The sequence below is a fragment of the Ylistrum balloti genome, unplaced genomic scaffold (assembly GCF_031769215.1).
Source record: "Ylistrum balloti isolate Yb309-2 unplaced genomic scaffold, AGI_CSIRO_Ybal_v1 Utg371528, whole genome shotgun sequence".
In the NCBI taxonomy this organism is placed as follows: Eukaryota; Metazoa; Mollusca; class Bivalvia; order Pectinida; family Pectinidae; genus Ylistrum; species Ylistrum balloti.
The window spans coordinates 146,158-161,476 of NW_026782788.1; the positions used below are offsets into that span (position 1 = coordinate 146,158).

Genomic DNA, 15,319 nt, shown 5'->3' on the forward strand with positions numbered 1-15,319 from the left:
GTTGATCATCAAAAACATAACGAGAAATGAAGGACCAAATAAAATGATGTAAAGTGAAAAAACAAAACTACTAAATAGAAGTGATGTAAAGTGAAACAGTTCTACTACTAAACAGATATGATGTAAAGTGAAACAGCTCTACTACTAAATAGATATGATGTAAAGTGAAACAGTAAAGTGAAACAGCTCTACTACTTAATAGATATGATGTAAAGTGAAACAGCTCTACTACTTAATCAATGTGATGTAAAGTGAAACAGCTCTACTACTAAATAGATATGATGTAAAGTGAAACAGCTGTACTGCTAAATAGATATGATGTAAAGTAAAACAGCTGTACTACTAAACAGATATGATGTAAAGTGAAACAGCTCTAATACTAAATAGATATGATGTAAAGTGAAACAGTAAAGTGAAACAGCTCTACTACTAAATAGATATGATGTAAAGTGAAACAGCTCTACTACTTAATCAATGTGATGTAAAGTGAAACAGCTCTACTACTAAATAGATATGATGTAAAGTGAAACAGCTGTACTACTAAACAGATATGATGTAAAGTGAAACAGCTCTACTACTAAACAGATATGATGTAAAGTGAAACAGCAGTACTACTAAACAGATATGATGTAAAGTGAAACAGCTCTACTACTAAACAGATATGATGTAAAGTGAAACAGCTCTACTACTAAATAGATATGATGTAAAGTGAAACAGCTCTACTACTAAATAGATATGATGTAAAGTGAAACAGCTCTACTACTAAATAGATATGATGTAAAGTGAAACAGTCCTACTACTAAATAGATATGACTATAAAGTGAAACAGTTCTACTACTAAATAGATATGACTGTAAAGTGAAACAGTTCTACTACTAAATAGATATGACTGTAAAGTGAAACAGTCCTACTACTAAATAGATATGATGTAAAGTGAAACAGCTGTACTACTAAATAGATATGATGTAAAGTGAAACAGCTGTACTACTAAACAGATATGATGTAAAGTGAAACAGCTCTACTACTAAACAGATATGATGTAAAGTGAAACAGTCCTACTACTAAATAGATATGACTGTAAAGTGAAACAGCTCTACTACTAAACAGATATGATGTAAAGTGAAACAGCTCTACTACTAAATAGATATGATGTAAAGTGAAACAGCTCTACTACTAAATAGATGTGATGTAAAGTGAAACAGCTCTACTACTAAATAGATATGATGTAAAGTGAAACAGTCCTACTACTAAATAGATATGACTGTAAAGTGAAACAGTTCTACTACTAAATAGATATGACTGTAAAGTGAAACAGTTCTACTACTAAATAGATATGACTGTAAAGTGAAACAGTTCTACTACTAAATAGATATGTTGTAAAGTGAAACAGTTCTACTACTAAATAGATGTGATGTAAAGTGAAACAGTCCTACTACTAAATAGATATGATGTAAAGTGAAACAGCTGTACTACTAAATAGATATGATGTAAAGTGAAACAGCTGTACTACTAAACAGATATGATGTAAAATGAAACAGCTCTACTACTAAACAGATATGATGTAAAGTGAAATAGCTGTACTACTAAACAGATATGATGTAAAGTGAAACAGCTCTACTACTAAACAGATATGATGTAAAGTGAAACAGCTCTACTACTAAATAGATATGATGTAAAGTGAAACAGCTCTACTACTAAATAGATGTGATGTAAAGTGAAACAGCTCTACTACTAAATAGATATGATGTAAAGTGAAACAGTCCTACTACTAAATAGATATGACTGTAAAGTGAAACAGTTCTACTACTAAATAGATATGACTGTAAAGTGAAACAGTTCTACTACTAAATAGATATGACTGTAAAGTGAAACAGTCCTACTACTAAATAGATATGACTGTAAAGTGAAACAGTTCTACTACTAAATAGATATGACTGTAAAGTGAAACAGTTCTACTACTAAATAGATATGATGTAAAGTGAAACAGTTCTACTACTAAATAGATATGATGTAAAGTGAAACAGCTCTACTACTAAATAGATATGATTGTAAAGTGAAACAGCTCTACTACTAAATAGAAGTGATGTAAAGTGAAACAGCTGTACTACTAAACAGATATGATGTAAAATGAAACAGCTCTACTACTAAATAGATGTGATGTAAAGTGAAACAGCTGTACTACTAAATAGATGTGATGTAAAGTGAAACAGCTCTACTACTAAATAGATGTGATGTAAAGTGAAACAGCTGTACTACTAAATAGATGTGATGTAAAGTGAAACAGCTCTACTACTAAATAGATGTGATGTAAAGTGAAACAGCTCTACTACTAAATAGATGTGATGTAAAGTGAAACAGCTGTACTACTAAATAGATGTGATGTAAAGTGAAACAGCTGTACTACTAAATAGATGTGATGTAAAGTGAAACAGCTGTACTACTAAATAGATGTGATGTAAAGTGAAACAGCTCTACTACTAAATAGATGTGATGTGAAGTGAAACAGCTCTACTACTAAATAGATGTGATGTAAAGTGAAACCAAAATGATATGAAATGAAATATCCCTTGTACTAAAAAAGATATGTTATAAAGTGAAACAGCTTTACTACCAAACAAAATGATGTAAAGTGGATCAGCTCTACTATCAGATATTCCTATTGTCTTTGTCTACATCAGATGCTGATACAAAACATTATCCAGGTATGGTTGATGACATTGATTGATTGCCAGCATGTGTATAACGGTCAGAATTTAATATTCATTGTCAGAATAAAAATGTCACATAAATATAAATGTACTTGTTGTAGAAATGTTTGTAAGTGATCATTTATAAAATGACTGTTGTATTATTTTGTTGATGTTACTACAGAGCCAATTCTTAATGTTTACAAATTATACCTGTCTTATAACTTACAAACACCTGCCATGTTTGTGTTATATTATAGATCTATGGATGGTGATATGATGTTGAAAAATGTTATATTTTAGAGAAACATACAATTAAATAATTTGTTTCATTAAGCATGGTTTGTTTAAATTTCTCGGCCTTGAGGAAGAATGCATGTCCTAGACTATATATGTAGTGATTGGTGTTTCATGTTCAATATCTCTCTATACTGATGACACCTGTCTAGATACAAATATTTCTGTACATTTTGACACCTATCTAGTCATACATACTTCTGTATACAAATGACACCTGTCTAGACAAACAGACTAATGTTTACTGATAACACCTGTCTAGACAAACAGACTAATGTTTACTGATAACACCTGTGTAGACACACAGACTACTGTGAACTTTTGACACCCATCTGCTGTATATCATTATTGACACCTGTGTAGACACACAGACTACTGTAAACTTTTGACACCCTTCTGCTGTATATCATTATTGACACCTGTGTAGACACACAGACTACTGCAAACTTTTGACACCCGTCTGCTGTATATCATTATTGACACCTGTGTAGACACACAGACTACTGTTTACTATTGACACCAGACTAGACACACAGACTACTGTTTACTGTTGACACCTGACTAGACACACAGATTACTGTTTACTGTTGACACCTGACTAGACACACAGACTACTGTTTACTGTTGACACCTGACTAGACACATAGATTACTGTTTACTATTGACACCAGACGAGACACACAGATTACTGTTTACTATTGACACCAGACTAGACACATAGATTACTGTTTACTGTTGACACCAGACTAGTCACACCAATTACTGATTACTATTGACACCTGACTAGACACACAGATTACTGTTTACTGTTGACACCTGACTAGACACACAGACTACTCTTTACTATTGACACCAGACTAGACACACAGATTACTGTTTACTATTGACACCTGACAAGACACACAGACTACTGTTTACTATTGACACCAGACTAGACACACAGATTACTGTTTACTGTTGACACCAGACTAGACACACAGATTACTGTTTACTGTTGACACCAGACTAGACACACAGAGTACTGTTTACTATTGACACCTGACTAGACACACAGACTACTGTTTACTGTTGACACCTGACTAGACACATAGATTACTGTTTACTGTTGACACCAGACTAGACACACAGATTACTGTTTACTGTTGACACCTGACTAGACACACAGACTACTGTTTACTATTGACACCAGACTAGACACACAGATTACTGTTTACTGTTGACACCTGACTAGACACACAGATTACTGTTTACTATTGACACCAGACTAGACACACAGATTACTGTTTACTATTGACACCAGACTAGACACACAGATTACTGTTTACTATTGACACCTGACTAGACACACAGACTACTGTTTACTATTGACACCAGACTAGACACACAGATTACTGTTTACTGTTGACACCAGACTAGACACACAGATTACTGTTTACTGTTGACACCAGACTAGACACACAGAGTACTGTTTACTATTGACACCTGACTAGACACACAGACTACTGTTTACTGTTGACACCTGACTAGACACATAGATTACTGTTTACTGTTGACACCAGACTAGACACACAGATTACTGTTTACTGTTGACACCTGACTAGACACACAGACTACTGTTTACTATTGACACCAGACTAGACACACAGATTACTGTTTACTGTTGACACCTGACTAGACACACAGATTACTGTTTACTATTGACACCAGACTAGACACATAGATTACAGTTTACTGTTGACACCAGACTAGACACACCGATTACTGATTACTATTGACACCTGACTAGACACACAGATTACTGTTTACTGTTGACACCTGACTAGACACACAGACTACTGTTTACTATTGACACCAGACTAGACACACAGATTACTGTTTACTGTTGACACCTGACTAGACACACAGACTACTGTTTACTGTTGACACCTGACTAGACACACAAACTACTGTTTACTATTGACACCAGACTAGACACACAGACTACTGTTTACTATTGACACCTGACTAGACACACAGACTACTGTTTACTATTGACACCAGACTAGACACACAGATTACTGTTTACTGTTGACACCAGACTAGACACACAGATTACTGTTTACTGTTGACACCAGACTAGACACACAGAGTACTGTTTACTATTGACACCTGACTAGACACACAGACTACTGTTTACTGTTGACACCTGACTAGACACATAGATTACTGTTTACTGTTGACACCAGACTAGACACACAGATTACTGTTTACTGTTGACACCTGACTAGACACACAGACTACTGTTTACTATTGACACCAGACTAGACACACAGATTACTGTTTACTGTTGACACCTGACTAGACACACAGATTACTGTTTACTATTGACACCAGACTAGACACACAGATTACTGTTTACTATTGACACCAGACTAGACACATAGATTACTGTTTACTGTTGACACCAGACTAGACACACCGATTACTGATTACTATTGACACCTGACTAGACACACAGATTACTGTTTACTGTTGACACCTGACTAGACACACAGACTACTGTTTACTATTGACACCAGACTAGACACACAGATTACCGTTTACTGTTGACACCTGACTAGACACACAGACTACTGTTTACTGTTGACACATGACTAGACACACAAACTACTGTTTACTGTTGACACCTGACTAGACACACAGACTACTGTTTACTATTGACACCTGACTAGACACACAGACTACTGTTTACTATTGACACCAGACTAGACACACAGATTACTGTTTACTGTTGACACCAGACTAGACACACAGATTACTGTTTACTGTTGACACCTGACTAGACACACAGAGTACTGTTTACTATTGACACCTGACTAGACACACAGATTACTGTTTACTATTGACACCTGACTAGACACACAGATTACTGTTTACTGTTGACACCTGACTAGACACACAGACTACTGTTTACTGTTGACACCAGACTAGACACACAAACTACTGTTTACTGTTGACACCTGACTAGACACACAGATTACTGTTTACTATTGACACCTGACTAGACACACAGATTGCTGTTTACTATTGACACCTGACTAGATATTATGTGTGTCTTTGTCATTACAGACATTTTGACTCAGAGCCATCCCTGGCAATGTATCCAAGCCTTCAGGATGTGAAAACCATGCAGATGGATGGCAAGGAGGTGGTTGTTATTGATGTGAACACTTATGGGCAGATCATGGAGGAACTTGCAACTCTGAAACTCGCATTGAGTCAACTCACAGATCTCATGCAGGTAAATTACTCTCAAACAAGCATTGAGACAGCTCACAGATCTCATGCAGGTAAATTACTCTCAAACAAGCATTGAGTCAACTCACAGATCTCATGCAGGTAAATTACTCTCAAACAAGCATTGAGTCAGCTCACAGATCTCATGCAGGTAAATTACTCTCAAACAAGCATTGAGTCAACTCACAGATCTCATGCAGGTAAATTACTCTCAAACAAGCATTGAGTCAGCTCACAGATATGAAGCAGGTAAGTTTTTCTGAAACTCGCATTGAGTTGACTCACAGATCTCATGCAGGTGAATTACTCTCAAACAAGCATTGAGACAGCTCACAGATCTCATGCAGGTAAATTACTCTCAAACAAGCATTGAGACAGCTCACAGATCTCATGCAGGTAAATTACTCTCAAACAAGCATTGAGTCAACTCACAGATCTCATGCAGGTAAATTACTCTTAAACAAGCATTGAGTCAGCTCACAGATCTCATGCAGGTAAATTACTCTCAAACAAGCATTGAGTCAACTCACAGATCTCATGCAGGTAAATTACTCTCAAACAAGCATTGAGTCAGCTCACAGATATGAAGCAGGTAAGTTTTTCTGAAACTCGCATTGAGTTGACTCACAGATCTCATGCAGGTGAATTACTCTCAAACAAGCATTGAGTCACCTTACAGATCTGAAGCAGGTAAGTTACTCTCAAACTCGCATTGAGTCAACTCACAGATCTCATGCAGGTAAGTTACTCTTAAACGCACAGTCTCCATACTGATCACATGCAGGTACATAACTCTCTAACTCACAATCATCTAAGCCATTGTGTTTTGCCTGTTGTGTATAAACCTTTTATATTTTAAATTTCCTCTCAAGTTCCACAAGTGGGATTGAGCTGAAACTTCCCTGAAATGATACTGAAATTGTCCTGACCAAGTATTGTTATTTTTCAATATTGCAACTGTGGCTGCCATTTTGAAAAAATATATTAAATTTCTCAAGTTTCCACTGGTGAAATTGAGCTGAAATTTTTATGGGAATATATGAAACTGAAATGAATAGTGTTTTTAACCTGTACTACTTAAATATTCCAAGCTGTTTTAATCACTTCATAACTTTTTCTATGACTTCTGTATAACTACTGTATGTATGATATATATATCTTTATAGTTAGATGACTGTAAAGCCCCATTGACTTCTTTAATTAATGTGACATGACAAGGTCAGTGCTTTAGTAGAATATCCCTATATTAAAATTGAAACCACATAACATCGGCCAACCCTGATATCAAGTACCAGTTGTGACTTTACAGGGAAAACTAAACATTATTTAATTGATCAAGTTTATGTAGTGTATCTTTACTCTATTTTCACAGCTGCAGGAGGTTGAACAAGGCGGAAGCATATCTGATGATGTGTGTGGAAAACTGGAATTCTCCAGCAGTCCGTCTTGAAGTTATTGTGGTAAGTACAATATAGAATTCTCCAGCAGTCTGTCTTGAATTCCTGATGTAAGTATGACAAACCCGAATTCTCCAGCAGTCTGTCCTGAAGTCCTGTTTTAAGTATGACAAACCCGAATTCTCCAGCAGTCTGTCCTGAAGTCCTGTTGTAAGTATGACAAATCCGAATTCTCCAGCAGTCTGTCCTGAAGTCCTGTTGTAAGTATGACAAACACGAATTCTCCAGCAGTCTGTCCTCAAGTCCTGTTGTAAGTATGACAAACCCGAATTCTCCAGCAGTCTGTCCTTAAGTCCTGTTGGAAGTATGACAAACCCGAATTCTCCAGCAGTCTGTCCTCAAGTCCTGTTGTAAGTATGACAAACCCGAATTCTCCAGCAGTCTGTCCTCAAGTCCTGTTGTAAGTATGACAAACAAGAATTCTCCAGCAGCCTGTCCTGGTGTCCTGTTGTAAGTATGACAACCCAGAATTCTCCAGCAGTCTGTCCTCAAGTCCTGTTGTAGGTATGACAAACAAGAATTCTCAAAGAGTCTGTCCTGAAGTCCTTTTGTAAGTATGATTAACCAGGATTCTCCAACAGTCTGTCCAAAATGTCTTCATTTTAAGTATGACAAATAGATGTTCTCCAGTCAGTAGTCCATTCTTAGGCGAGTGTACGACAGTCCAGTCTGTAGAGTGTTGGTAGTGTAACGTCGGGCAAAGATCACAAGTTTGTGTTGGTAGTGTAACGTCTGGCAAAGATCACAAGTTTGTGTTGGTAGTGTAACGTCGGGCAAAGATCACAAGTTTGTGTTGGTAGTATAACGTCGGGCAAAGATCACAAGTTTGTGTTGGTAGTGTAACGTCGGGCAAAGATCACAAGTTTGTAGTTCAATGCTCCCTTCCACTAGCAGTTTGTGTTTCTTGGGAAGCTGAGAAATAAATTGGTCTGTGTTGATGTGGTTGTTTTCTTGATCATGACATTACATTTGTATTCTGGATGGCATTTGATAGGCCTTCTGTATGCTGTTCTGTTAAGTAGCCACCCACCAAGGTGACCCCCACCTCAAAATGACCTCAAAATGACCTTGGCTGTTCATTGGGTGATAAACCCAATAAACATAAAATAAACGCCATGATCAGGATAGAATAAATGAGAAGAGGTTGTTTGCCTCTGCAGAACTCTAGTTTAGATTTGTTGTACATATCTGATCTAGTGAGTCCTCAGTACTCTAATCTGTCAGGATGATGTGCGATATATCCAGTTTTACCGTACATTGCTAGGTTTTGTTTGTCTTTGTGGTTGGCTTCATTGCTGATAAATAGATTTTACTGTTTTGTATTTTTCTTATTCAAATTTCTAAAGATGAAAAATGAAATATATTGTAGACTGTGATGTTATTTTTATTTCAGACACAGGAGGGTACCAATGTTATCTACATACACAAATCATAGATCATCTTTACACATATCAGACACAGGAGGGAACCAAGAAACTGGTCACAAATCAAGTGCTATCTACATACAGGGATGTCATGGTTCATCTTTACACATATAAGACATAGGAAGGAAACGAGAAACTGTAACCTGCTACAAACCAGTTTCCTGGTTCAATTTGTAACCAGGTACAAACTACATGTATTCACTTGGTACAAACCCATAACCTGGTACATCAGAATGGTGAATGATGACATGAACAATGTCTTGTCTTGTATGAACTTTTTTCTACTTTTTTTTGGACCTGTTAAGAGTGATCAGGTCTGGAGAAATTTGGGCAAAGAAGATTCAAAGTAGGATAAAGATTTTTAAATCCAAAACTGAAACGTTAGTATCCCAATTATCATTGTTTTAATTTTCTGCTATGCCTGTACGATATTTCATACTCATCATATGCTATATATATCAGATGAGCTTTTACCCCTGAAGACTTTTGTTGAACGAGACTTTCATTTTTGTACATATAAACATAATGTTATTTATCATGATTAAAAAGATGCTAGTTTTTCATTGTAAACAAGAGCTACTGTAGCTAAGTATTTACAAAGTCTGTGATTCATATTTGCTCATATCAAGTGACATCATATATTAAAAATTAGTATAAATTATATGAAAAGTAAGTATAATCAGCTTGTCAGTGGTTTATTTTTCTATCCCAATATTATGACTTTGGGTTTATCAGCAAAGTAAGGGAGGTAAGTCATGTTTATTTGGAATTTTGTCTCAAACCAACATGCATTAAAAGCACAACTATGAATGTGTATAACACAGAAGGTAACACATACCTGGTGCCAATGTTCCACACAAGTAGTATCGGTCTGGAAATTTTAAAAGCATATCATTCCATGTGACTGTAAAGGTGTGAGGTGTAATGATAAATATATTGTGTAGTGATTATAGTGTATATCAAAATCTACAGGGGTATAGAAGACAAACGGTAATCCTGTGTACGTCCTGTTAGACATTTTAAATTATCTTCTTGTGCAAGATTCATATTTAAAGATATTATCCTGTATAACTGTAGAATTGGTATACTGTAAGTAAATCCGAATTCACATGAAATAATGATGTTAGGAGAGTTAATGTTCAATGATAGCTGTGAGACCCATCGTAATGTTACTAGGATGAATATTCCTATGATATATATATATATGTTAGATGATAAATATTCAAACTCGAAAAAATAGAAGTTGTTCTTGAATCTTGGAAATGTTTATCAGGGAAATTCATGTTGATTGTAACCATAGAAATGGAGACATTACAGAATAGTAAAATGTCTTGCTGTATCGAGGCCTTAATCCATAGTAGTCATAATCATAATAGTGGTAATCTCTGTGTTTAACCCTAGTCAGATACCATAGCTGTAATGCATTTATATAGACAGTTATCTAGTCAGTTTATCACTAACCCTGGCCTTCATGGCTTCCTAAACATAGCTACACCTTTCCCTGAGATGTTGAAAATAATGTGGTATTGTTCAATAAGGAATTTACTTATGACTTTGGAAGTGCTTTGATTTTTTCGAAGATTTTTTTTTGTTTTTGTGTAATTTATATTCCCTATAGTAACTTATGGTGTAAATTGTATTAATGTTATTTGTAAAGTAGCTTGCTATTTAACCCTTGACATTGTTGTAGCGGGACCTACTGTTGTCTTGGTTACTGGTATGTTGTACTATTTCAATTCTCAGATTTATTTATAATTTTCTGTTTATTTTATATAAGTGAATGATGAATTACAAGTCGATAGATTTTACTGGTATGATCTTATTCTTGATCAGGAGGAATAATCTCAGAAAATAGATCACGATAATTTTTTTATACTGATTTGTGTCCAAAATACATTAAATTTTGTTTTTGGATTTGATGGTTTCAAACCAGGTAAATCCAATGAAAGGGAATTTTGACCCAGTTGAAAGATTTTTTAACAAATAATTTTATTGATATTTGTAATATTTGTCATCATTATGTATACATTTGAATTTGAAAAGTACAGTCAAGCACCTATAAACAAGATCCACAATAGTAGGTTTTCTTACTAGATACACAATAGTAGGTTTTCTTACCAGATACACAATAGTAGGTTTTCTTACCATTTGTTTCACTTTGATACTATTTATAGTATAAGAGTTCAAATGTCTAAATGTTAGAAATTCATTAACATTACATTGTACTGAAGAGAAAATACTGTTTCAATACATTTCCATTCTTTTATATGTAGGACCTGGCATGGGTTATTTGTGTCCTATATTAGTTAACCTTTCCTATTCATTCAAAAACACTGATAACTTGTCCCTCGTGAGTAAGAGTTACTTCCCTTCTCTGTTTCTCAATATAAGGTGCCCCTAATTACAAGTTCATCCTCCAGCTCTGTTAGCTGCTAATTACTGATGACAGTATAGCTAGTTATTGTCTGAATCAACTCTATATAATTGTCATTGTAAGACATTCATGTAACTACATTCCAAGTGCAGGCATGACAGTGGCAATCTGTCCAATACAATGGTAACTATTGGGAACACAAGCTTGTAATATACTGGTCAGTTGGCCTGCAGACATTTAAATATTCATCAAGAGCATAGCTGCAAAGGAAGACATATTTGATAAGTTAATTATGTACATAAGATATCAGTATTATTTCATCGCAACAAAATCAACAGTAAATTGTCAATTCATATGCAAATGATGCACCTTGGTTTTATGTGTAGTTTTGTGAGGTTTAGATTGGTATATTGTCTGAATAATTACTGTGATCAACGTAGTTATAGAAATAACAACTTAGAAATATCAGTTGTTTCTACTTTTGGTAAGAAAGTCAATTGCAACTTTTGCTTATTTAAAATACAGGTATTGAGTATAAGACTGACAGGCAAGGTCTATGCATCTAACAGATATTTTTTTTTTTTTTTTTATTTTGTGTGTATGTTGTTTTTTTACATGTCAGATTTATTTAAAGTGACCAAGGCTGTAAGTGCTTTTTTGTGAGCTCAGAATTTGCATATTGCTACCAGAAGTTTTTACTTTGTTTTTATGTGGGGTTTTTTCTGGTAACCAGAAATGTGTTGCAATATGTTTGATACCTTCCTGTTTATCTATGTAGGATAGTGACAGATCATTCATTGTTGTTGAAGTCTGGTCCTTAACAGGCGGGTATGCTGTGTTAATATCAATTGTGTGTGCCTTCCATTGTGATACCCTATATCAGAGAAGATATGTTAACTACGCATACATATGCAATCAAATCTATTGTATTTACCTTTGATATTTGCTACAGAAGTATAAAGCAATATACACTGCATCTGTTTCATCTCTCAAGTCTCTACAGATTTATATCTTCCCTATGGATTCATTTAAAATAGAGCAAAGATACTGTTGATTATATACACAGATGGCTTCATGTGTTCATTTATCCATTAAACACCTAAGTTCCCTACACCTTACGGAGGAAAGTGCTCTGTGAATTCATCGTCATTACATGCTGCTTGTCTTTTGCATCAAGCTCTCTTGCGAATTTGAATTTCAAAATCATGCATTGTAATTTTAAGGCATAATATTACAATTTTTTTTAAGTCTTCAAAAAAGTCAGAAAAAAAATCTGGTTTAATTACTGAGGCAATTTTAATGAAAGTTACGAGAAAAAAGTTACAGAACTAAGTTAACAGGTAACAGTTGCTTGTGTGTCCTGTCAGGTCAAACATCAATATATTGTATTTGTTATTAAATGGTCATAATCTTGTAGGATACATGTAGGTATAGACCAGTCGTCATGGTGATAAACACTAATGATATATTGTACTTGTTCTTGTAACACTTTTTATCTGCTCAAAGTGTTTAGTGAATTTTTTAAGTACAGGAGCAGTGATCCTAACAAAAATGCCAGATTTGCAGTGTGTTACAGAAAAAAAAAGATCAGCACATTTTATTTCTTATTTTGTTTCTCAATTTTCCTTGAAAAGTGAAAGCTATAGTTGTGTATTGATAGATGGTTGTGATATATGAGTTATGAAGGCAAACTTTTAACACCACTATAGTACTGCACCAACACAATTACTGGCAACTGTACACCTGTCTGACCATACACAGGTGTTCAGTGGTATGGTGGATTTAATCGATAGAAATTGATATAATGACAAAAATGTGTTACTTTAATGGTCATCAGTGATGTGTTGTTTGATTAAGTAGATGATTAGAAATTGGGTTTGACTTTTGTGACATTTTATTTGTAAGCAAACAAATCAACAGTGTTTCTAATTAGTCAGTTTATCCTATGTTCTATTGCTGTCCGAGGAAACAGCTATTTTTTTGGATACATACTGATGTTATCATTCAAACTTTTCTAGACAAATTGGTAAGGATAGTTTAAAAGTTGGTAGAATTAGTAATATGAAACTAAATGTATCCTCATCATTATGAAAGCTGGTACAGTTGGGTAATATGAAACTATGTATATCCTAGCTGTTACAACAGCTGGGATAGGGTTGGCGTCTGTGTATCCTAGCTGTTACAACAGCTGGAGTAGAGTTGGGGTCTGTGTATCCTAGCTGTTACAACAGCTGGGGTAGAGTTGGGATCTGTGTATCCTAGCTGTTACAACACCTGGGGTAGAGTTGGAGTCCGTGTATCCTTGCTGTTACAACACCTGGGGTAGAGTTGGAGTCCGTGTATCCTTGCTGTTACAACACCTGGGGTAGAGTTGGGGTCTGTGTATCCTAGCTGTTACAACAGCTGGGGTAGAGTTGGAGTCCGTGTATCCTTGCTGTTACAACACCTGGGGTAGAGTTGGAGTCCGTGTATCCTTGCTGTTACAACAGCTGGGGTAGAGTTGGGGTCTGTGTATCCTAGCTGTTACAACACCTGGGGTAGAGTTGGAGTCCGGGTATCCTTGCTGTTACAACACCTGGGGTAGTGTTGGAGTCCGGGTATCCTTGCTGTTACAACACCTGGGGTAGTGTTGGAGTCCATGTATCCTTGCTGTTACAACAGCTCGGGTAGAGTTGGGGGCTGTGTATCCTTGCTGTTACAACAGCTGGGGTAGTGTTGGAGTCCATGTATCCTTGCTGTTACAACAGCTCGGGTAGAGTTGGGGGCTGTGTATCCTTGCTGTTACAACAGATCGTGTAGAGTTGGGGTCCATGTATCCTTGCTGTTACAACAGCTGGGGTAGAGTTGGGGTCCATGTATCCATGCTGTTACAACAGCTGGGGTAGAGTTGGGGTCCATGTATCCTTGCTGTTACAACACCTGGGGTAGAGTTGGAGTCCGTGTATCCTTGCTGTTACAACACCTGGGGTAGAGTTGGAGTCCGTGTATCCTTGCTGTTACAACAGCTGGGGTAGAGTTGGGGTCCGTGTATCCTTGCTGTTACAACAGATCGGGTAGAGTTGGGGTCCATGTATCCTTGCTGTTACAACACCTGGGGTAGAGTTGGGGTCTGTGTATCCTAGCTGTTACAACACCTGGGGTAGAGTTGGAGTCCGGGTATCCTTGCTGTTACAACAGCTGGGGTAGAGTTGGGGTCTGTGTATCCTAGCTGTTACAACAGCTGGGGTAGAGTTGGGATCTGTGTATCCTAGCTGTTACAACAGCTGGATTAGAGTTGGGGTCTGGGTATCCTACCTGTTACAACAGCTGGAGTAGAGTTGGGGTCTGTGTAACCTAGCTGTTACAACAGCTGGGGTAGAGTTGAGGTATATAGACCTGTGTATCTTAGCCCTTAAGTTTCTGATCAATTCTTTGATTTACGTGACAAATATACTGTAGTTGTGAGCCTGCAAGGAGACTTGTGTTACTATAGATCAGTAGGTTGTGTTTTAAGAGCTGGTTTTATCTGCCACTCCTCAGGAGTTGGAAATCTCATCGGATGGTCACCAGTCTTATGTACAGTCCTGATCTGGGACCAATCTTATACAGTCCTGATCTAGGACAATTTCATTTGTCTTGTTTTAGCTGTTGTGATTTTTTGTTGAAATAAAGAAGCAGTTTCCAATATATTTTATTGTTTAATGTCTTATTTCTACAGTCAAACTCGTGTGAGATAACATCAATAGTTAACAATGAGTATAAGATACTTGTACACTGTGTACTAGAGTCTGTTATAGATCTCTTCAAAACCTAGCTACTGCTACT

At 36.1% G+C, this 15,319-nt stretch overlaps 1 protein-coding gene across 2 annotated transcripts in view; it reads left to right on the forward strand.

Annotated features, from left to right (window-relative positions):
- The window catches only part of LOC132562834 (uncharacterized), a 42,391-nt gene extending 27,208 nt beyond the window's left edge, over positions 1–15,183 (forward strand). For both annotated transcript variants that reach the window (XM_060227608.1, XM_060227609.1), the window contains 3 exons: positions 6,093–6,264; positions 7,633–7,720; positions 9,111–15,183. In XM_060227608.1, the coding sequence (XP_060083591.1) occupies positions 6,093–6,264; positions 7,633–7,710 (250 nt within the window). In that variant the 3' untranslated portion in view covers positions 7,711–7,720; positions 9,111–15,183. The remainder of the gene's footprint in view (positions 1–6,092; positions 6,265–7,632; positions 7,721–9,110) is intronic.
- Positions 15,184–15,319: the final 136 nt, after the last annotated feature.